The sequence below is a fragment of the Salvia hispanica genome, chromosome 6 (genome assembly GCF_029641045.1).
Source record: "Salvia hispanica isolate PSC_SH4W2 chromosome 6, Shi_PSC_v1, whole genome shotgun sequence".
NCBI lineage: Eukaryota > Viridiplantae > Streptophyta > Magnoliopsida > Lamiales > Lamiaceae > Salvia > Salvia hispanica.
Window position 1 is genome coordinate 38,531,996 of NC_142697.1, and position 22,683 is coordinate 38,554,678.

At 36.7% G+C, this 22,683-nt stretch overlaps 4 protein-coding genes across 7 annotated transcripts; 3 read left to right on the forward strand and 1 right to left on the reverse strand.

Annotated features, from left to right (window-relative positions):
• Positions 1-217: 217 nt before the first annotated feature.
• LOC125203412 (homer protein) lies at positions 218-3,009 on the forward strand. Of its 2 annotated transcripts, none has more exons than XM_048101746.2 (4): positions 218-371; positions 1,536-1,944; positions 2,291-2,636; positions 2,772-3,009. In XM_048101746.2, the coding sequence occupies exons 2-4, from the start codon at positions 1,558-1,560 to the stop codon at positions 2,951-2,953; spliced, it is 915 nt and encodes a 304-aa protein (XP_047957703.1). In that variant the 5' UTR covers positions 218-371; positions 1,536-1,557; the 3' UTR covers positions 2,954-3,009. The 2 variants fall into 2 exon arrangements, with proteins under 2 accessions (XP_047957703.1, XP_047957704.1); XM_048101747.2 differs by having other exon boundaries at positions 225-371; positions 1,539-1,944.
• An 864-nt stretch (positions 3,010-3,873) lies between these two features.
• On the forward strand, positions 3,874-13,010 carry LOC125203411 (putative glycosyltransferase). 2 transcript variants are annotated; one of them, XM_048101745.2, is made up of 16 exons: positions 3,874-4,201; positions 5,544-5,654; positions 5,766-5,821; positions 5,916-6,058; positions 6,538-6,735; positions 6,841-7,040; positions 7,587-7,686; positions 7,786-8,352; positions 9,012-9,134; positions 9,585-9,665; positions 9,773-10,104; positions 10,197-10,460; positions 10,761-10,845; positions 10,927-11,137; positions 11,976-12,141; positions 12,740-13,010. In XM_048101745.2, the coding sequence occupies exons 1-16, from the start codon at positions 4,053-4,055 to the stop codon at positions 12,867-12,869; spliced, it is 2,916 nt and encodes a 971-aa protein (XP_047957702.2). In that variant the 5' UTR covers positions 3,874-4,052; the 3' UTR covers positions 12,870-13,010. The 2 variants fall into 2 exon arrangements, with proteins under 2 accessions (XP_047957702.2, XP_088917204.1); XM_089061078.1 differs by lacking the exon at positions 5,766-5,821 and having other exon boundaries at positions 4,061-4,201.
• Positions 13,011-15,494: 2,484 nt separating this feature from the next.
• LOC125206810 (protein WEAK CHLOROPLAST MOVEMENT UNDER BLUE LIGHT 1-like) lies at positions 15,495-19,096 on the forward strand. Its single transcript, XM_048106031.2, has 2 exons — positions 15,495-16,980; positions 17,071-19,096. The coding sequence occupies exons 1-2, from the start codon at positions 15,499-15,501 to the stop codon at positions 18,871-18,873; spliced, it is 3,285 nt and encodes a 1,094-aa protein (XP_047961988.2). The 5' UTR covers positions 15,495-15,498; the 3' UTR covers positions 18,874-19,096.
• A 322-nt stretch (positions 19,097-19,418) lies between these two features.
• LOC125204144 (putative inactive heme oxygenase 2, chloroplastic) lies at positions 19,419-21,757 on the reverse strand. 2 transcript variants are annotated; one of them, XM_048102709.2, is made up of 4 exons: positions 21,036-21,757; positions 20,669-20,892; positions 19,878-20,003; positions 19,419-19,765 (listed from the first exon to the last, which is right to left on the reverse strand). In XM_048102709.2, the coding sequence occupies exons 1-4, from the start codon at positions 21,598-21,600 to the stop codon at positions 19,673-19,675; spliced, it is 1,008 nt and encodes a 335-aa protein (XP_047958666.1). In that variant the 5' UTR covers positions 21,601-21,757; the 3' UTR covers positions 19,419-19,672. The 2 variants fall into 2 exon arrangements, with proteins under 2 accessions (XP_047958666.1, XP_047958667.1); XM_048102710.2 differs by having other exon boundaries at positions 19,878-19,985; positions 21,036-21,755.
• Between the last annotated feature and the right edge of the window lie 926 nt (positions 21,758-22,683).

The window sequence follows — 22,683 nt, forward strand, 5'->3', positions numbered from 1 at the left end:
TCATGTTATTCATTTTTCCCCTTTCACTCTCTTTGTATTAAAACTCATATTATTTATAAAGTTTCTATATTTAGAAACACATTAATACACATATAATAAATACTAGTATTTCCTCCGTTAATTGAGTTGTATTTTTTCTAGTTATTTTACCTATATAACATGGGAGTACTAAATACATTTAATTTAAATATATTTTGTATTTTCTCTCTTTATTTATCTATTTTACTTTGCGTTTCCATAGTTGAACACTTAACAGCCACACATTCGTTCAAATTTGTGAGTTATCCTCGTCCAAATTCACTCTCTATAGGAATGCCGTGCCTGCAGATGGTCTAAATCGGATATCTGATCGTAATCGGCCGCCGATTGAGGTGTCTTTTTCGCCTATTTTCTCTCTTTCCTTTGCGTTTTTAACTCTGCGACCTCTCTTTCAATCCTTTTTAGTATCACTGTTTATCAATGCCTCACCTTCAAAATTGAGTTACTCTAGCTGAATAATTTTCATATTTTCGTTGAATTATTGAAATGTATTTCTGCCGCGTTCTAAGCAGTCTTATTGAGTACACCCATGCTTACATTAGCTTCATTTTCTGCTTTCAGTGAGTGATTAAGCCATGAAATTTGTTTTGTTTATGTTTAATTAATTGTATCCTTGTTTGTTAAGATGATCTTTAACTTTTCTAATAATTCATCACATCCTCAGCACTCTAATTAATTGTATCCTTGTTTGTGGTACTATCATTTGTAATCCTGCGAAAATATGGTTACATAAGCCTTGTTTTGGTAAATGGTTTTTGGAGGGTGTTTGGTTACAGAGCTTATAAGTTCCACAATTTTAGAGAAATTATGTCTGAAAAGGTTAAGTTAAAGAAATTTGCTGGTAGAGATATAGAATCATAGAGTGAAAAATATGAGGATGGTGAAATGAGAAGAGAATACTCCTACATTGAAAATTCAAATTTTAGTAGTGTTTTGGTAATATGATTGTTTCTAATAAGATCACAAAGAAGTAGGACGGGATTGACGACATATTTATTTTCACATTTTATAAGCTATGTAGGAGTTTATAAGCTCTTTATAACGTTTAAAAGTTCCTTCTATTCAAAATATATGTCATCCTTATTTTTTGCATACAAATGAAGGAATGTTTTTTGAGGTGAAAAATGTGAGTTTTGAGGTGCGATAGAACGCCTGCAAAGCCACTTTTGGGTTGTTTAATTTGTAATGTCTCAAACCCAAAAAGTGCCTAAAATTTGTTTTAACAAGTAACAAGTCAAATTACATTCTTAATCTCCGTGCCCGGAGTGCTATGAGACGTTATTAATAGGATGGAGGTCACAGGGAGTATAAGCTAATTACTGTATCTGTTGAATGTTTATTTTTCTTCAAGTTTTTCATGAGCATGAGAACAGAAATAACATGGAAATTCGTTTTAAAGAATCATGTATGTAGAAAGACAATAGAAAAAGTAGACAAACAATTTGGTTGGTCCTACTGCTACATGACACTGATATTTATCTCATCCTGAAAATCAGCAGCGCAAATTTGATCGCCTCCATGGTAACCATCATCACAACAAGCACCCGAAACCCATGTTCGAGTTTGATCCCCCAAATTTGTTTCCATAACATAGTCCCTTCAGCCAGATTGTCTCTGTTTCCTTCATCATCATCATCATCATCAGCTCTGGTTGTGAAATGCAGCAACAATGGCAGCCCAGCTAGTGATGAAGGGAGTTTGAAGGATATGTTGTCAGGTATGGTGGATGAGAGAGTTGAGCAACTTTTGAACAAAGAGGAGAACAAGGCTCTTTTACAAGGACTAGAACAAGCCTCTTCTAGAGTTGAAATTGCGAAGAGGCAGCTCGCTGAGATTCAAAAGCAAGAAGCGGAGGCCAGGGTTATGAGGGAATATATTGATCAGCTTGAATCAAAGGCATCAGAGGTACCATCATCTTGTTATTAGTGAAATGTATAGCACTCTCTTATATGAATGTAGTCGAAGAGTAGCATCACCAATTTAGTTGGCGATTTCATGCTTTGAACAAATTTCATAATTGACGTGATTGTGGTCTAGTGGCTTTCTGCTGTATGTATGTCCAAACAATGAATCAGGGACTAGGATGGTTTATGACTGAAAACCTGAAAGATAGACATGGAAGATGAGACCTATTATCCAAAAATGGGGATAGAGATAGGGATACATTGACTTCTTTGACTCAATTATGCAAGTGCATACTTATGCATAGTATATATACACTGACGGATGCTTATTGGTTTTGTGATTGAAGATAGCTGAATGCCAGAAAGAAATCTTAGAAGCAAGAGCTATGGTGGAAGAAGCAGAGCTATCATTGAACAGTGCTTCAAAAGAAATGGAAAGTGGAATGTCGGACAAAGATAAGGAGAGACTGCAGTCTGTTATAGCTGCTTCAGTATCAGCTGTTATTGGCACTCTTGCAGAACTTCCTATTTCTTTGTCCCGGGTTACGAGCAATACCCAACTGATACTTCCTCTGGCTATCACCTTTGTTAGTTGTGCATTATTCGGAGTAACTTTCCGCTATGCAATCAGACGAGACTTGGATAATTTTCAGCTAAAAGCAGGGACATCTGCAGCATTTGGCTGTGTAAAGGGTACCAGCAAATAAACTCACCTCTTACTATAAGACTGTTTAATGAGAAATTCTTTTCATATAATTATAATTTTGATACTGATGGTTGAAGACATAATTATACTTATTTATACTCATTATGATGTTCGCGATGCAGGGCTAGCAATGCTCGAAGCTGGAGCGCCGCTGGAGCTAAATGCCAGCAGTATTGTGTCCCATGCTTTTGATGGTGCGGTGTATGTTTCTGAAAGTCTTTTGATTTTTCTATTTGCTGGAGTTGCTCTAGACTTTTGCATAAAGTTGAGAATCCTTAGTCCATTTCCAATTGAGAGAACATAACTATATGTCAAAGTATATTTTTTTAATCAGATATATATTCTCTCGAGTACAGTTCATTTTTTGGTGTACATTTCACGAATACAATTCATTTATAGTAGTACATTTTTTAAAACCTTGATCAAGCTTAGTTAAGAACTACTAGTATTTATTTATGAGTAACAATTTTTATGATATTGCAACATGGAACCCAATACCGGTAAGCTGCATTTTGGTATCAAAGCTTACATTTTGTAAAATTCCTATATTTTTCTCGGATTTAAAAATGGGATCGGTGGACAAAATATACCAAGCCCATGACCGCATCGTCTTCCACGACATCAGACCGCCGTGACAGCTCCACCTCACCACCGCTGTGACTCGTTACCGATGCACCTCTATGTTGTGTCCCCATGCCTACGATGAATTGATGATGTTGTCATGAGTGAGCCACTATATCCATTGTGCTCACTTCCGATGGTGCCACCAACATCTTAGGCAAATCCCAGAATCGGCCAATTTAGACTAGTATTTTGCGCCCATCGCGTATCAGCTACCATGTCCACAATGGATGCATCATCGTAGTTAACTTAAACCCGATAGTTGTCCCATTCGGGTAGTAGTTTGCATTTTCATGTGACGCACAATTTATGGTCTCCGTGTTCTATATAGATCGATAATATTATGTGGGAATCAATATTTAAAATTGCATCAATGTAACAAAATTAATAACAATTTTTAAGCGATTGAACAGAATTTTTTTAAGGAAATTCAAGGCGGCAGTGAGATGGTTTCAAATTTTAATTTATCTTTAACTAGATTTTAGTATTTTCATATAATATATTTAATCATATAAGTATATTTTAATTATTATTTTACAATCTTTCTAAATATATACTTAGATCCTTTGTATCATGAATCTTATTTGTGTTAGTAAACAAAAATCTTTTATGATGAGAGGCATGGTTGACCAGTGCCACGTCCACCCACGCGTTGTTACCACGCTGAAGCAAAGAATCCGCTGCGGGAAATTCCCCAATTCCTTCCACCTGCAACGCGCGATCATCGATGGCATAAATTCTCCATATTTCTCAATTCGAATATCCATCCCCTTCTTCTCGATATGGACTCCGCCTCGCCTAACTTCCCTGCCGTCAAAGATCGCCGCACTGATGCGCTCGGCGATCTGCGCGTTATTCCCGACGAAATTCTATGTATTATATTGACTAGGCTCGCGCCGCACGATGTTGGCCGCCTCTCCTGCGTCAGCAGGTATCACTACTCTCTAATTATGGAATTTATTCATAAACTCTGCTGCAATGGTTATTCTCTATGTTTTGGTGTGAGCTTGAGTGCAAAAATTGACCAGATTTCTGCTCTTATTTTTGGTATGAGAGTTGGTCCTTTTAATACCAACCATACCGAAGAGGTGAACCAATCCGCTTAATATGTTGTGCATCAAAAGCTTACAAGTTAGTTAAAATGTTTCGGTAATCGAGCTCATAAGTTACGGAGAGTATCATGAGTTAGACAAAGAAGGGCATATAATGAAAATTGTGAGTTAGAGAAAGGGAAATGTAGTTAATGAGAGGATCGTGAATCATGATTCATGAAATGGAATGCCATATGGAAATAACATACCAACGTAGAGTTATTTTTGTAAATTGGTTGTTTAGTATGTGATCATGGTAAAATAAGATGGAATTTATGAACTTATTATTTTTGGATATATAAGCTGTTGAAGTTTATCTTAAGCTTTTATTAAATGTATAGGAACTTAGTATGCCAAACACTTTTCAAAAGATTATTAGCTCAAAAGTTTACAAACTATTTAAAGAAGGTTATGAGCTACGCTGAACACCCTCTAAGACATGGCATTCCTGTTATCTTGGAAGAAAGCAAAATAGCAAGAACATTATTTCGGATATAATGATTAAATCTGCCACGCCATGGTTCAGCTTGCAACACTTGCTATGTCCTTGTGAAGTGTTTTCATGTAGTCATGTTATATATGGTTTGGACATTGGTATTTTCCTATCAATGCTTTAAGGTCATTAGAAGAGTCAACTTTCATAGCTAAGGAATGGGGAAATATCTTGTACAGTCATAAAGTTGAAGCAGCCAATTTTCTTTATTTTGCTGTTCCTATGCCATAATATTGTGATCCGACTGTCCCGAGGGGGGCAGTGGGTCCAACTTTCTGAAATTCCACCTTATATTGATATCAATCTGGTTTTGTACTGGGAAAAATGATTTGTTATAGATAATTAGATTTTCTTTGATGCTTCAATTGGTTGGACTTGACGCTCATGTACCCCTACCAGAGAAAGAAAGAAGTGCAAAATAGGAAATTAAGTTTACTGTGCTACGTTATTTATATCTTAACAGTTTTTGAAGCACTGTAATCCGAAGTAATAATGCTAAATATTGTTGTCTGTCAAAAACATTCATATATAGATTCCGACTGGATTTTCATTAGTTGGCTAGCCCTATGTTTCTTCCTTTACGGGCATTCATCTGGAGCTGTAAAGATTCTGATTGTCTGTGCTATGTTTGCTTCCTACTGCATGCCCTGTCTGTTGTACATTTCTTTTAATTTTGTTGTTGGATATAGCGTGATGTACATACTGTGCAATGAGGAGCCTCTCTGGATGAGCCTATGCCTTCGCATTGCAAATCATGAGATTGAGTACAAAGGCTCATGGAAGAAAACAGCCTTGGATCAGTATGTTTCTTTGACTTCTTTAGTTCTTTTCTCTACAACCTTGTCTATGAAGATCATATATTTTTTAAACCTGACATATTAATCGCATTCCATGTTTTATGGTGATTATAGACTAAATTTGCTACACAAATATAATGAAGCTCCCAGAAGAACTTTGCAGTTTGATGGTATCTAATTTCTGCATGGATTTTTTTGAGTTTAGCATTCTTTAAAGGATTATTTCCTGCTTTCCTTACATGCATTTTTTATCTCCTTATGCAGGATTCAGTTCGTTGTTTCTCTATAGAAGATTGTACAGATGTCATACTTCATTAAATGGATTCTCGTTTGATGATGGAAATGTGGAGCGAAAGGAGAACATCCCCTTTGAAGAGTTTCATATGGAGTATGATTGTCAAAAACCGGTATATACAATCATCAACTATATTATTAGAATCGTTTAGAAACTGATAAATCTACTTACTCCACAAGTCCCAATGCTGCATGTCCTTTTGACTTAACTCATGGTTTTTATATGAGACTTATGACAGTTTAAAGTGTCTATGTAATGCAGAAGGTAACTGAGGTTCGGTAATTTGACGCCATATTTCCAAGAGAACTGCACTCTAAGGAATAATCACCTTGCAGTTTTATGTTAATGGAACTCTAATTTGATAAGTTAGAAGGAATTAGGAGCTAATATGTGGGGCATAGTATATGTTTTATATTTATTCTGCTATTTTTCTAATAGAAACTAATTTTGAGTACTTCATCTATCACTGTAAAATAACCAACTTCCCTGTGCCGTTTGTTGGTCTGGTTTGGCTAATCTGTTGGCTGAGTAATGATTTTGCCAAAAACATAGCAATTGTAAATGCTGATATAATTCCTAGTTTTGTGACAGGTCATGATAAGTGGATTGGCTGATAATTGGCCCGCAAGAAAGTCATGGACAAGTGAGGAACTTTTATTGAAGTATCCAGAAACTAAGTTCAGAATATCACAGAGAAGTTCAAAGAAAGTCAGTATGAAATTTAAGGATTATGTTTCTTACACGCAAGTCCAACATGATGAGGATCCTCTTTACATTTTTTCTGATGAGGTATTTTCATTTCATATTTTTGTCAGTTACCCCAAAAAAGTTTGTTTTTATCAGTTTCAATTTTTGAATTTGGTAGGAATACAACTGATAAAATACTTGTTGCAGTTTGGGGAAGTCGCACCAGATTTGTTGAAGGATTATAGTGTGCCACATATATTTAAAGAAGATTACTTTGATGTGCTGGATACTGATCAGCGACCGTCTTACAGATGGCTTATAATTGGACCTGAAAGATCTGGGGCATCTTGGCATGTTGATCCAGGTCTGACTAGCGCATGGAATACCCTCCTTTGTGGCCGAAAAAGGTCAGAACTTGTGTGTGAGGACAAACTCCATGACCAAATAATAATATGAAAGTATCACTGTCAGATTTGTATATATAAATATATACTACTACAATACAGGGATGTGTTAGTGAGAATTGGGTTTTAGGTGAGAAATGAGATACATGCACAAACACATAGTCCATGAATGTGAGATGAACAAATATATATGACATATGAACAGCGATATTCAACTAATAGGCGATATTCAACTAATAGGTTATCCATGTGTTATATTGATTTTTTTTTTCATTTTAGGTTCATGGGTTTCATGGATTTGCTAATGTATTCTCTAGGTCCTTGAATAGTTATTAGTGAGTTAGGGTTAGTATTATTGTTATAATATTAATTGCGGACATCATCAGTGGACTCAAATATATCATTGCTGTTTTCTTTTGAAGGAATAACCACCCAGAGTTAAGTTGCATTGTCTTTAGTAGATTTTAGTTATCCATATATGCTTGTTTGATGTATGGCTAGCCTTGGGTTCACACCAGAGCTTCAAAAATAACATCATATTTTTTGCAGGTGGGCATTGTATCCACCAGGAAGAGTTCCTTTAGGAGTGACAATGCATGTAAATGAGAATGACGGTGATGTTGATATCGAGAGTCCATCTTCTTTGCAGGTAGTGTTCTGTATAAAATTCTGCATCATTTGGTTTTCCTCTTCCCCCAATATTTGATGCATTTCTAAACAATGGTTTATAAATTTGTAATTCTCGTAGTGGTGGCTGGATTTCTATCCCCTGCTTGCTGATGCTGACAAGCCAATAGAGTGCACCCAACTTCCGGGGGAGACAATATATGTCCCAAGTGGTTGGTGGCACTGTGTGCTAAATTTGGAGACAACTATTGCAGTCACGCAAAATTTTGTTAACTCCAAAAACTTTGAATTTGTTTGCTTGGACATGGCTCCTGGTTACCGTCATAAAGGCGTCTGCCGTGCAGGGTTGCTTGCTCTTGATGACAGCAGCTTTGTAGATGATGAAAATAATTCCATGTGCACTGAAAATGGCTCAAGCCACTTTAATCTCGACAGGAGAGAGAAGAGGCTAAGGATAGAGGAGGGGTGCTCTGAGAATTGTACAAATGGAAAATCTCTGACTGATGGATGTGGTGGTGCTTTAGAATACTCTTATGACATAAGTTTTTTGAGTAAGTTTCTAGATCATGAGAGGGATCACTACAATTCTCTGTGGAGCTCTGGAAACTGCATAGGGCAGCGAGAAATGCGAGATTGGTTATGGAAGCTCTGGGTCCAAAAGCCAGGAATTAGAGACCTAATATGGAAGGTATCACCTTTTCTCATTCAGTTTATCATTGTTTGATGGGCTGTCTTTTGGGGCAACGTATTTATTGGGTTTGGGAGGTTGTGTTGGTTTCTTGTATGTGGGTACTATGCAAATAATCTCAAGATTCCCAAAGCGTAGTAGAAATAACCCAGTAGTAGCTATTTATCGTATTAATTTCGATCTACCTCCATTTTAGTAATATTTAGTACATCCATAGATCGTCTATATTTGTTTTAGTACAACTTGGTATATTTGTTGATTGATGCTTATCAGTAATAGCAGGCCATTTGTGGTTTTATATTTAATTATTCAATGAAATTATCATACATTGTTAACAACAGGATAGCTGGTTTGAATTCAGATTTTCTCAATCATATCAAACACTGGTGGATTTTATTACTCCCTCAGTCCCAAGGAAGATGACCTCTTTTTTGAATGGCACGTGATTTTAAGCAGTTTTATTTTGTGTGTTAGGCGAGGAGTATAAAGTAAGAGAGGGGGAATAAAGTAAAGATAAAGGGGATCGATTTTTAGTAATGAGTCATCTTGAGTGGGACAAATTAAAAGGGAAAGTGGGTCATCTTCGGTGGGACAGAGGGAGTATTTTCTTATGTGGCTGGATCTTCTTTGGCCCCTAATTGTTTTATGTCATGCCACAGGGAGCCTGTCTTGCGTTAAATGCTGGGATATGGTATGAACGTGTGGGAGCCATTTGCAACTTTCTTGAATTCCCAGGACCTTCACTTGATGAGAAACTTCCTGTCGGCACAGGCAGCAATCCTGTAAGCTCTACACTAACGATTTTGATGTGGACCATGAGAAATAGCTGACCTTTTGGTTCCACCTCTTATGATGTCCACTTGGTTTTAAAGCAACTATCCAGAGCTGTATTGTTGTACTATTATATCATTTTCCAGAATGAAATGATGCTTAAAGGGTCATTTTTTTTCAGTTTTATGAATAAGCCCCTTCTGCCCCCTTCCTTCCCAAACACCAAAAGGAAAATGTTCAAATATGTTTTATAGGTGTATATGTTTAGATGCGTTATATATAAAAGGTAGCAAAGTCAAGATGTTCAAACATAGTGAATATGCAAGTACCATCCCTCACTGTGTAGACTTGTGAATTTGATACATTGTCATGTTTCTTGTACTACATGTGTTTTTACTTTGAAAAGAGTTTAAGTGAGTAACATGAGTAGCTGACTAGTAGGTGCTGTAATTTTCTGATAGGTGTATCTTATCGACGACTATGTGATAAAAATATTTGTTGAAGGAGGTCTGGAAGCTTCTCTTTATTGTTTAGGCACTGAGGTATGTTTCATTTTTCATTCCATTTGAGCTCATAGTGTGTTTATGTGTGTATGTTTTTTCCCTTCCTTGTCCTTGATCTTATCTTCAACCTTTCTCTCCCTTTTCAGCTTGAATTCTATAATATTGTACATAAATTGGACTCCTCTTTGAAGACTTACATTCCGTCTGTATTAGCAAGTGGGATTCTTCTTTCTGAAAATGGGTCATATAAAGTATTGCCCTGGGATGGTAGAGGCATACCTGAGCTAATTGGCAGCAGCAGTGTCTCATCAATAAAGCATAAAGAAGTCGATTATCCATTTGGTCTCGTGGCCAAAAAGAATTTTGAATATCTAAATGCAGGAAAGCCGTTGAATGAGTCAGAAAATTGTGTTAAACCCTCTTCAGCGTGGCCCTATATTGTGACAAGAAGGTGCAAGGGGAATATATTTGCTGAACTGTAAGTCATATCCTCATCTGTATAATTTTGTTGTGCTAAGAGAAAAGCTATTTTATGACAGCATATGCAACTCTACATTGTTTAATTTGCAGGAGAGATACACTCTCATCAGAAGATGAGCTCAACCTGGCTTCCTTCTTAGGCAAGCAGCTGCATGATCTCCACCTGTTACCTGTGCCCCGTCCATCTTGTAATATCTCAGTTCCTGTGATCGGAGAAGATTATATTCAGCCGTTACATTGTAGTGGGTTTTCAGAAAATGTTACAGATAGGATTGGCCATCCAGCCGATTTGGAGTTATTTATCAGCATCTTAAATAGAAAAAGGAAAGATGTTGGGAAGCGCTTGGCTCAGTGGTAAAACATCTCCACTTAAGCTTAGTATAAATGTCTGGCAGACACAGGCGGTTATTTTGCATTATTTGTGTTGGTCATCTGCATATCCTTATTAATGGCTGGTATATGGAAGCTTATGACTCTCAGTCTTGAAAGTCAAATGTGTCTCTATGAGGATGTTTATTTATATAAATTGTCAATGTGATGGAGCCTGCAGAATCATCCGTCTTCTTTTTAACTTTCTTAATGTTTATGATTGGGTGTTAATTTATTATTATGAAGGACTGATTAACCTGTTTCTTCTCTGTTTATTCCTTGTAGGGGTCATCCGATACCTAGTAACCTCATAGAGAAAGTTGACGACTACATCCCTCGTGACTTGAATATATTATTTGATGAATTGGAGGTGATTCTCATTTACATTTCAAAGAAATTTTCCAGTCCTGTGGATGTCTTGTTTACCTACCTTTCTTCTCTTTCTATGTAGCATAAGCCAGAATGCCGATCTTACACCTGGATACACTCTGATATTATGGACGATAATATCTACATGATGCCTTACTCAGATTCTATGTTAGAGGAAAATCTTTCTGAGCCTTGTGTTGAAGAGGGTGGCATTAAAAGAACTAACAACAGCAATATACATAAGCTTTCCTGGGTTCCAAGCTACATCCTTGATTTTAGTAATTTGTCAGCTGGTGAGTTCTTTGGCTTGCTTGCTTATTTCTCAATCTTCTTCTTGTTCATCTTTGTCATTCTTTCTTCAATTCTTTGTTATTTTTTTCTTGTTATGTGTAAGCCAATTCCACCCATTCTAAAGTTGTTTCATTTCTTTTTCTATGTTTAGGAATTTCCTCACCAGGTTACATTTTGCCATAGGAAGTTGACTTAGACTTACTAAAGGACTTGTTGCATGATTTCAAATTTGATTTGTAAGCTTAATGCTAATTGAAAAGAAAAAAAGAAATGCATTAAGGATAATCTAAAAAACTATTCTGAAGGATTGCATGTAAACTGATCTATTCAAGCTTATAAAATGAATCATCTCAAATGAGAATTGTATATATCGATAACCGATGATAACACAATCACTTAGCAGATTGGGATTGACTATTGAGTGTATATACTAAGTGGAGTACTTTTTATTGGTTATCTGAGATTGGAAGGGCTAGATGATTTTGTATGGTTTAGGAACGTATGGTGTCATTTTCAATGACTTGGATGTAATCTTATTGATTTTTTTATACTTTTCTTTTTTATTTTACTTGGAACCCTAATATGAAAGACTCGAGTCTTACTGCAAATGAACAGAAGTGTTTCCAGTAAAACAGTATCGCTAATAGGCTTAAAGAATTAGCTGCCTTGCTTACGTATTCTTACTACTGATCTTGAATCATGAGCACTCTTGTTCTATTCACAAAAATCTTAGATAGAAGTAATCTTAAACCTGCATTAGCTAAATATCGTATATATTACATTTCTGAGTCTCACATAAATTTACCCCCGACTCTGTAAATTGACACTTTCCTCATGCAGGCGAACCCATACTTGACCTGATTCCGGTATACCTTGATATTTTCCGTGGAGATCCCCGTCTCCTGAAACAGTTCCTCAGTAGTTATAATCTCCCATTTGTGAGGCAAAAGTCCCTGTCAGAGAGAGTAGACTGCAACAGATTCAATCGGCTATCTTATCGAGCAATGTAAGTTGAGACCTTTTTTGTTTACTAGTCATCAATATAATTCTCTGAGTTCTTCATAAAGTTAATATATTCAGTATGTTTTGCTATTTCTCACAATGGAGAATTCAGAGGAATAATGATATTATGCATGATATCGAAAGGCATCTAGATTTACTAAATCAAATAGAGACTAGAAGAAGTGGAATATTTTATGCAACCAGTTTTTTTTTAATTCTTAAATACTCCCTCCGTTCCATAGTAATAGAGTCATTTTGCCATTTTGGTACGTTCCATAGGAAAATTCAACACATTTTTCCACACCTACTTTACTCTCTCTCACTTTTTTTTTCTCTCTTCATCTCTCTATCTTTTTCATTTTCTACTTTATTCTCCCTTTACTTAACTCACCTAACACAATTTTTCTTAATCTCCGTGCTGAAAAAAAATGCATCAATTACTGTGGAACGGAGGGAGTACTATTCTGCCTATACATTATTTTCAGATATTACTATAAGTCGAAATTTGAACTGTTCATCTGCCACTTGTGTCAAGAGAGCCCACTTTGAACAATTTGCACTTTGAATTATTAAATGGTTTGGTTGAACTTATGGATTTGCAGGTGCTATTGTATTTTGCATGATGACAATGTCTTGGGAGCTATTTTCGGCATCTGGAGAGAATTAAGGTCAGCAACATCATGGGAGGAGGTTGAGGAGAAAGTTTGGGGTTATTTAAACACTTATATTTAATCATTCTCATTTTGTTCATTTTTTCTCGCCTTTATTTATTTATTGATATATTAGTACTAGATTGATTCAGTGTATTTCCAACAATCAGTGTGTAATACTAATACCCCAATTCCGATATTAATGAGACTTGCTTTCATACTATTATACCGATAAAATTCAAAGAAGAATATAAATAAAGTGGAATGCACAACTAAGAAAAGTATCCCAGCTTTTTATTCCAAGTGGTCAGCGGCTGAAAAATAATCAATTGTTAAACTACTCGAAATGTTGCAGTGGGCTTTTCCCATATATACAAAAGAATTGAAAATAGTGAAATAGCATTTCCACCACTTTAGGGTGGCCGGATCCTCTACTAGTACACTACCTAAATCACATCTATAAGTTTTATATACTATCATGGTTAAATTTTTTCCAAATATATAATAAAACATGCTCCTAATTTCATTTATTTTTCTGAACTTCAATATCAGATCAAATATTTATGAAGAGTGAAGGCCAAAACTGGCCTTATGGTGGTCCTGAATTTGGTATAATTAATTTTATTTAAATAATTATATAATGATTCTCTTATAAGATATGACTATGAATTAATGTAAATTGGTTATGAATCAGTGTAAAAAGATTTCTCGCCTTACCGGTTAGGTGCTAGTTATTTATAGGTAGTTTCTATTCAAAAATCAATTTGTTTTTTTTAGCAACTCATCACACTGGAGGATCTAGGGGGGCAGGAGGGGGCGGTCGGCCCCTCTCGGCCGTTCGGAGAGCTAAAATTTCCCTTGAATCGAGCCGAAAATAGTCTATCCGCCCCCTCCGTGGAGTGTGAAAATCTATTTGTTTTCAATATAAAGTTCATTAAAATGTAGTAGTCCAATGGATTGGTTGTTGGGTTTTTAAAATGTAGTAGACCATATTTTTTTCATTTTTTACTTTTTTATTTTATCAATTCATATTTCTTCTTATTATCAAAATAATACCTTTAAATACTTTATGAAATCTAAACTTTTACTAATTTGCATATATTATGTTGTTATATTTATTCTTTAGTTAAAATCATTTTTAATCTTGTATTAATGTGTTTTTATCCTAAAGTACTTATAATTTGTGATCCATGCATCTTAATTATACTCTATGTATAAATATTTTTGAAATCTAAATATTTACTGCCCTACTTATATCACTTTTGTATATAATAATGTATATATTATTTACAATTAGTTTATATTTTTACATGAATAATGTACATATTTGCAAGCTAATATAAGTTTATATTGTATTAACGAAGTTAGTGTATATATTTTATTATTAAAAATAATATTATATTTAATATTTAAATATTAAATTTCGCCCTCACCATTTTCGACGTTTGGATCCGCCACTGAGTCATCACGTGGGGTAAAGTATTCCACTGGTGTTACCACCCTTCACATATTATTGCTCTACTGTTTTTTGTTTATTAATTAACCTTCGATTACAACGAAAAAGGTTACTTAATTAGTGATTTTCGAAGGTGCATGTATTTATTTGTTTTAAGTCAGCGTGTTAAACAATAAAATATTTTGGCCTAGATTTGGCAGGTCGGAGGTGTTTGCACCGACTCTTGGTTAAATAATTGACCTGATTCATAAAATCTAAAAGATACAAAAATCTAAATTTCTATCATAATCTTGTTTGTAAATAAATTTTATAAGTTACTATTATTAAATTGCCATTCATTTGGTTAGACCATCGTGGTAGATAACCAAGATTTGTAATTTTTGTTCATTCTATTTCTCTTTCCTAACAAAATTATTTATGATATTGAACAAATAATATTGACGAAATCTTTATTTTCTTTTTACTGCTACAATATTTTAATCATGTTTTTACATCAGACACGAGCACCAAAGCCAGACAATATGTCGGAGCTTCACTAAATTAATTAGTCTATAACTATATTTGGGGAAGGAGTATTTCTTGGAGTTGAGAGTTAATTTAGGAGCCAAAAAATAGCAATAAAAAGTTTTTGTGTTTACCATCAATCATCTCATTTGACTATCGTCTCATTTTCGTTTCTCGTGATTCTTGGGTACGTTCTTCTCTCTTTCAATCTTTCCATTTTATTTCTTCATTCATGATATGATTGATCATTATTTATGGGATTTATTTAACTTGAAAGAGATTTCTGTTGTTTTATGACTAATAATGTGCTGGTTTTGTATTCTTCTGAAAATTATGTCAATATACTTCAATCGAGAAGATAATAAGGAAAAACTACTATTTCAAATATTAAATTTATTCTCTTGAAACAAAACAACAAGGCAATCGATAGTTTACAATGTATAACTAACGGGAAAATATAGATATTAATTTAGATTAAAAAACAATAATGTCTTGAGCCATATATGTCTTGGATTTTGATATTTACTTGCAACCTCATTGCATTAAAAGTATTGTTGATTCAAATTTATTTTATGTCTTTCTGCTTTGTATTCAGACATGATCGTTATTGAACTATAGATATGTCCAAATTTTTATTCATAGCGCACACAGAAATTTCCTTCAACTTTTGGTTTCTTACAAACTCTTAACTGATCATATTTTATATAGATGGTTAGCTTCTCCTAGCATTCTATAAAAATAAGAGGGTGCTATGAATTCCGACGACGATGACTCCCCGTATGCTTCTCCTACCCTTGACGACAACGCGTCATATAATACTAACGCATCATCACCTGGAAGCAGAGCTTCGCCACAAGGGCCAGACGACGAGAACAAACCATCTACTATTTTCTCAAATTCCGAAGAAAGAGCTACTCTTGAACGCGCAGTTGCCTCTCTAGAAAACGAGAAAGACTCATCTGTTGCTGTCTCAAGTTCCGAAGTCAAGAACGCATCACCTGCTGCTGTTTCAAGTTCCGTAAACAGAGCTGATTATCCTTCACCACCGTCAGTTGGTTTTTTGAAAGACGTGAAAACAAAGGCACCACTTGTCGTTGTTTCTGAAGATGGACCTTATCCTGCACTACCAGTCAAGTCTTTAGAAGACGACGACACATCAGTAGGCAAAGCTTCACCAGCCCCGGTTATATCAGATAACAAGGCCGCTGATGTGTCATCGTCTAAAGACAAAGCTTCACCAGCCCCGGTTGTATCAGCTAACAAGGCTGCTGACGTTTCATCGTCTAAGGACAAAGCTTCACCAGCCCCGGTTATATCAGATAACAAGGCCACTGATGTTTCATCGTCTAAAGACAAAGCTTCACCAGCCCCGGTTATATCAGATACAAAGGCCGCTGACGTTTCATCGTCTAAAGACAAAGCTTCACCAGCCCCGGTTATATCAGATACAAAGGCCGCTGACGTTTCATCGTCTAAAGACAAAGCTTCACCAGCCCCGGTTATATCAGATAACAAGGCCGCTGATGCTTCAACGGCCAAAGACATTGCTCCTTCTGCAGTAGCAGTTGCGCATTCGAAAGATGATAAGGAATCAGATCCGACGCCTCAAGGTAGAGCTTCTCCTGCAGTGGCATTAATGTCTTCAGAAGATGAGAACAAATCAGATAGTGCTGTTCCAAAAGCTGAAGAGAGTAACAAGGAAAAAGAAACCTATTTTACGCAATCAGAAGCCAAGTCAGACGCAGTTCCGCCTTCTCCGGTTGTATCTAGTGAAAAAGAAGCTCCATCCCAGAATTCGAGCGTACTCATGGTACCAGAAGACGGAGATCCTCCTGGAAATGCTAGCCTTTACAGTTTTCCGACGTATGGAGAATCCAAGTCTTCGAGTTCGTTGGAATTGAAAACAAGCAGAAACGACGTTGCCAATGGACACGCAGTGAAAGATGACAAGGCAGAAGGAAAAATTGTTGCACGGCCATCTACGGATGATGACTACGTGGGTGCGGTACCATCTCCGCAACACAGGAGATGTGTTAGTGTTGATATCATTGCCAAAATTCCTGCTAATTATAGTAGCAGTACTCCGAGTCCAAAAACTGGTTTGGGTAGAGGGGCTGACGGCTTAACCCGAACACAGATTGACACAGCACAACCTTTCGAATCTGTGAAGGCAGCCGTCTCAAAGTTTGGGGGGATTGTCGACTGGAAGGCCCATCGTGTGCATACCGTGGAGGTATAACTTTCTCTTCGCCGTTTGGATTTCCTTACCTTGCTACATGCAGAAAACGATGCAATTTTAATGTGTACCTTACTGTGAACGTAGAGACGGAAGTACATTGAGCAAGAGCTCGATAAAGCACAGGAGGAAATGCCGTCGTATAAGCAACAATGTCAGGCAGCGAACGAGGCGAAAATTCAAGTCCTGAAACAGCTAGAAAGCACTAAAAGACTGATTGAAGAGTTAAAGCTTAATCTTGAAAGAGCACAAACAGAGGAGCAGCAAGCAAAACAGGATTCTGAACTTGCGAAGCTGAGGGTGGAAGAGATGGAGCAAGGGATTGCTGATGAGGCTAGCTTTGCTGCAAAGGCACAGCTTGAGGTCGCCAAGGCACGACATGCTGCTGCAGTTGCGGAGCTCAAATCTGTCAAAGACGAGCTCGAGCAGCTCAGACGAGACTATGATTTGCTGATAGCTGAGAAAGAAGCAGCTGAGAAAAAAGCTGAAGAAGCTCACTTTGCTTCTAAACAAGTTGAGAAGTCAGTCGAGAGTTTGACAATCGAGCTCATTACTCTGAAGCAGTCGCTAGATTCTGCACATTCTGCACATCTGGAGGCCGAGGAACACAGAATCGGAGCAGTTATGGCTAAAGAGCAAGACAGTCTTAACTGGGAGGTGGAACTGAAACAGGCTGAGGAGGAGCTCGAGAAACTAAACCAGCAAATGATTACGACGAAAGAATTGAAATCAAAGTTGGCTGAAGCTATGACACAGCTGCAGGATTTGAAGGCTGAATTGGCTGCTTATATGGAATCCAAATCAGATGAAACCGGCAGCGAAGATCCACTTAAAGAGCCTGCGACAAAAACTCGCGCAGACTTTGAGACTGCTATCAATGCAGCAAAGAACGAGCTTTCAGATGTAAAGCTCAAACTCGAGAGAGCAACAAAGGAAGAAAACATTTTGAAGGTGGCTTCCGCATCATTGAAATCACAACTCGAGAATGAAAATGCAGAGCTTCAGGCCATCCAGGAGAGGGAAGGAACAGCGTCCGCTGCAGCTACGTCTCTCCACGCGGAGCTGAACAGGATCAAGTCCGAAATCAATGCCATACGGATGAAGGAGGAAGAGGAAAGAGAGAAATTGGTTGAGCTTCCCTTGCAAATGCAGAAGGCAGCTGAAGAAGTAGAACAAGCAAAAGAGCTAGCAAGGACAGCTGGTGAGGAACTCAAGAAAGCGAAAGATGAAGCAGATGAGGCAAAGGCAGGTGTCAGCACAAGGGAGGGAAAACTGCGCGCAGTTCAGAAAGAAATCGAAGCTGCAAAGGCAGCCGAGAGGCTGGCACTGGCAGCTATAAGCGCATTGCAGGAAAGTGAATCTGCTCAAAGGAACGTGGACGAGGATTCAGTAAATGGAATCACACTATCTTTAGAAGAGTATTACGAGCTGAGCAAGAGGGCACACGAGGCCGAGGAGCAAGCAAACACGAGGGTGGCTGCAGCTATGTCTCAAATAGAGGCAGCCAAGGAGTCAGAGCAGAAGAGCTTGAATAAACTGGAGGAAGTGAGCCAGGATATGTCTAAGCGGAAGGATGCACTTGAGATAGCATTGCAGAAGGCCGAAGCAGCCACAGAGAGGAAACTGGGCGCTGAAGAGGAATTACGGAAGTGGAGAGCTGATCACGAACTGAAACGGAAGAATGCTGAGTCCGGTACCTCAGCCACCGGTAAAAGTTCAAAAGATGGGAAAGATTCTAAGAATCAAAAGTCTCCCAAGTCAGGCACCAGCAAAGGCACAGACACTCAAGATGGGAAATCTGGAAAGAAGAAGAAGAAATCATTCTTCCCGCGAATCTTCATGTTCCTGGGAAGAAAGAAGTCATCACATTCGTCTTCGAAGGGAGAGTAATCGATCTTTCTCATTTACAACCATTATTGCTTCACTATAGCTCTGCCACTATGATTCAACCAAATTGAATTATACTCACTATATGTCAGGTTTATAGGAGAGGACCAGAGTGACTGTTAAGACTGTTATGTTATCATCTGTTGTAGAAATACTCTCTGTAAATCTTTGAATGGCCTACTAGAAATTCGATTTTTTTTAATGAATAATTTAGTGATTTATGGCATTCAGAAAATGAGAAGCCATCATCCTCTTTGACAAGTTGATCACAACCCACATTATTTTCTTCTCTTTCAAGTTTCAGGGAATAACCTTACTCTACAAAATTAAAAAAGTGAATTATTCCTAATAGCTTATCACTTCTTGAAATAGGATTAAGATTGTAAATTACCAAAAAAATTATTTAACGTAGATATGTTTACATAAATTCAAATGATTAAATGTACTAGTTAATGTTTTTTATATGCATCTGTAGTAATAATTGCATAATACTGTTAGTATTAATGAATTATGTTGTCTCTTTTGTGCAACTAAAACAAAAAGGAATCTGAAGAAATATGATACTGTTATAGACAAATCAACATGTTGGGAAAATTCTATAATACTTGATTTCGATTGAATACCAAAATCCCTAGATGATAGCTTTGTTGATGTAACCTAGTCCCTAGATAACACTTAATTGATTTTGATTAAATACCAAAATCCCTAGACCAACCAACAAAACCACTACTGCAACAAACATCTTGTTGCTAAAAGAAACCAACTTTTGGCCACTCAAGTTTGGTGTATAATAAGCATTGGTTTAAAGTATGATCAGCCGTACTATCTGGCCCAGGAACCGAAATGCTTTGGTTGTTTCTCTTAGGCACCTGGTTTTCTCATCCCTTGACCAATGCTGAAACATAGTTATAAAATATAATAAAGACATGGCATCATTTGACAATGCATCATCCATCCCTGCCCCGGGCTATCAGAAAAATAAATTGCTAATTCATAAGGAAATTTACCTCTCCAAGCGCGTTAAGCTTCTCACGAACACCTTTCAACAACTCTTCTGCATCTCCATCCCATTTATAGATCTCCAGTTCTCTCCCATCAAAGAGCATATCTGAGACCTGGTAACGAGTTTGAATCTAGAATAAGAACAGGCAACAAGAATTACATATGTAAACAAACACATTTTCAAACATTTATAACATGAAGATTTGAAGCAACACGCCCGAAACCTGAATATTTACATTATGGCTAATAGAATACAGAAGTCAGAAGCAGATAATATCCTAATCGAGTTCGAGTTAAGGCATCACACATATCCGGATTTTTAAATACTACAAATTGTCTGCATGTCCCTGCAAAATATTAGTATCTGCAGAAGGCCAGGATTTCATGAACGGCCAAATCAATTGGCTGCTTGCAATCATCATAGCAATTACTATGTTGAACTCTCAAGGCATTCGAGTTCAAACATATCTAAGAATTATACCGTACCATGATTGGCCTACAAGGGAACTGCTGTTTATAAAAAGTCGGAGATTTTTTAATGCAGTACTTAAACATAGTTTTCTATATTCCCTTTTTCCTTTCTGGCTAAACTTAGTTATTAAGCAGCATTGAGAAAAACAGACATATTTCAGGGTCAATCATCTAACTCAGAATATTAAGAATAATTCACTAATGGAGATGGAAAGAAATGCCAGTGCTGAAGAGGAATCAACATGTATATACAGCCAAAAGCAAAGCATTATGATTTTCAGCATTAGTACATGAAAGACATCAAACGAACCAGGCCTCATGATACCTGTCTAGATATCACTTGTCCCCCGGCTATGTGTGAGAAATAGATGTTGTAGAAGTGGCAGAGGAACAACGGCGGACTCTTGTCCGCAAGATCCTCCAAATATTTCACGTAGTTGACTCCTGGATTGCTAGGTTCTGGAATCTCATGACCTTGCTCCCTTAACCATTCTAAATCCCTTAAAATGCAATCTGACCTTTCCAAACCAGTCCTCCTAAAGTAAACATCTGTCACAACCAAAGCCATGAAATCAGCACCCTTCACCAACCACCCAAATTTTTCCAGATAAAACAGTTCATAAACACAAGAAATGCAAGCAAGTTCATACTTAAATTTCAACAAAAACAAGTAGAAATAGAAGAATTCTCACAAGAAACGTCAGTAGACTCATCAACAATGCGCTCAACCGTGCTGAAAACCAGTCTGCTGTCCACCAAAAACTTCATAAACCCCTCAATACTCGGCTGCCACGTCTCATTAATCTCATCACCGTTGTTTCCCTCTTTCTCTTTGTCACTCTCAATTTCTAGGTCTTCACTAACAACAGCAGCAGCAGAAGCTCTCCGGCTCTTTGATTTCCCGTTGTTTCTGAGTTTCATGGCCACGAACCGCATCTCCTCGGTGATGCCATTATCCTCGCCCGGGTACTTCTTCCTGTAACGGCGCCGGCGCTGTTTCACCGGAGACGGAGACTGTCCATTTGGCGGCGGCGCTTCTTCGTCGTCCGAGTATTCAATTCCATCGGTGTCGTAGTCGCTTTCTGTTTCGGAAGCTGCGGCGAGCGAGGTGAATTTTGTGCAATTCAGGGCAAAAGGATTTGTGTGGAGTGTGAAGAATTTTGGTGCGACGTAGGGTTTTATCAACAGCAGCGTGCTTGTGGTTTTGATGAAATTCAGTGATGCTGAAGGGTTTATTAGAGGAGAAACGTATGCCATTTCTGCTTTTATCTGTTCTATTATTTGCTCACTGTTGCAGTTTTGTGAATTTGCAAACGATTTCAATTCTTCTGGTTCAACTGTTGAACTAATAGTTTCAACTTTGAACAACGAAGATTATACACCTTCTAAATTTGTTGATTGAATTGCTCACATGCCATTGCCATGGAATCAATCATGCTTTTTAGTTTTTATGATTTTACAAAATCTGTGTTCTTATTTCTTTTACATTTTACTACTTACTCCCTCCGTTCCATAGTAATAGAGTCATTTTGTTATTTTAGTACATTCCATAATAATAGAGTCATTTTCCTCTTTTAGTAAAAATCAACACATTTTTCACCATCAATAACTGAAAGCTTGCATTTTTAAATAAATAAATTACTACGTAAAATATAAGTGAAAAGCATTTTTGAACTAAGACTATTTTTTATAGACATTAAAATAACAAAGCGAAATTATTTTTTGGAGACTGTGGAGAGTGCAGAGTAGGAATTAACAAGCAATTGATATTTCACTATCTAAGTGTTCAAGTCTAAAAGACATTATTTAGTACTATTCCAAAATTTTACCATATATGTGCATTCTATGAATATAAATATAAATATAAAGACTTTTTCCATTTAAGTACTAAGAGATCATGCTTTCGACTCTCGAGAACTTGCTAGAATGATGGTAACAACAAAATCTTCTTTTACTATTGAAACACATATTTTAACAAATTCAAATTCAAATTCAAACCATTAGCGTGTTTTTGCATCTTAAGCACAATTTATATTATCTATACATATATAAAAGCCGAGTTTTGATCTTAATTGCAAATATTTATAAGCTTTGGATTGTTTTGTAAAATGTAGATATTTTGGTTGGTCTATCAAAAAATTAATTCAATTTATGAATATGACTGTTACAATTTAATCACCAATTATACAAATTATTATTTGAATTAATTCATTTAATTATATTTCATTCATACGATAGACTGTGACACTAATTAGAGTGCTAAAAATGTTGTGGAAGTTTTCTTCATAACGGTTTATAAATTTTGGGCAGTTACAAATTTTTAATAATTAGTATGATTTA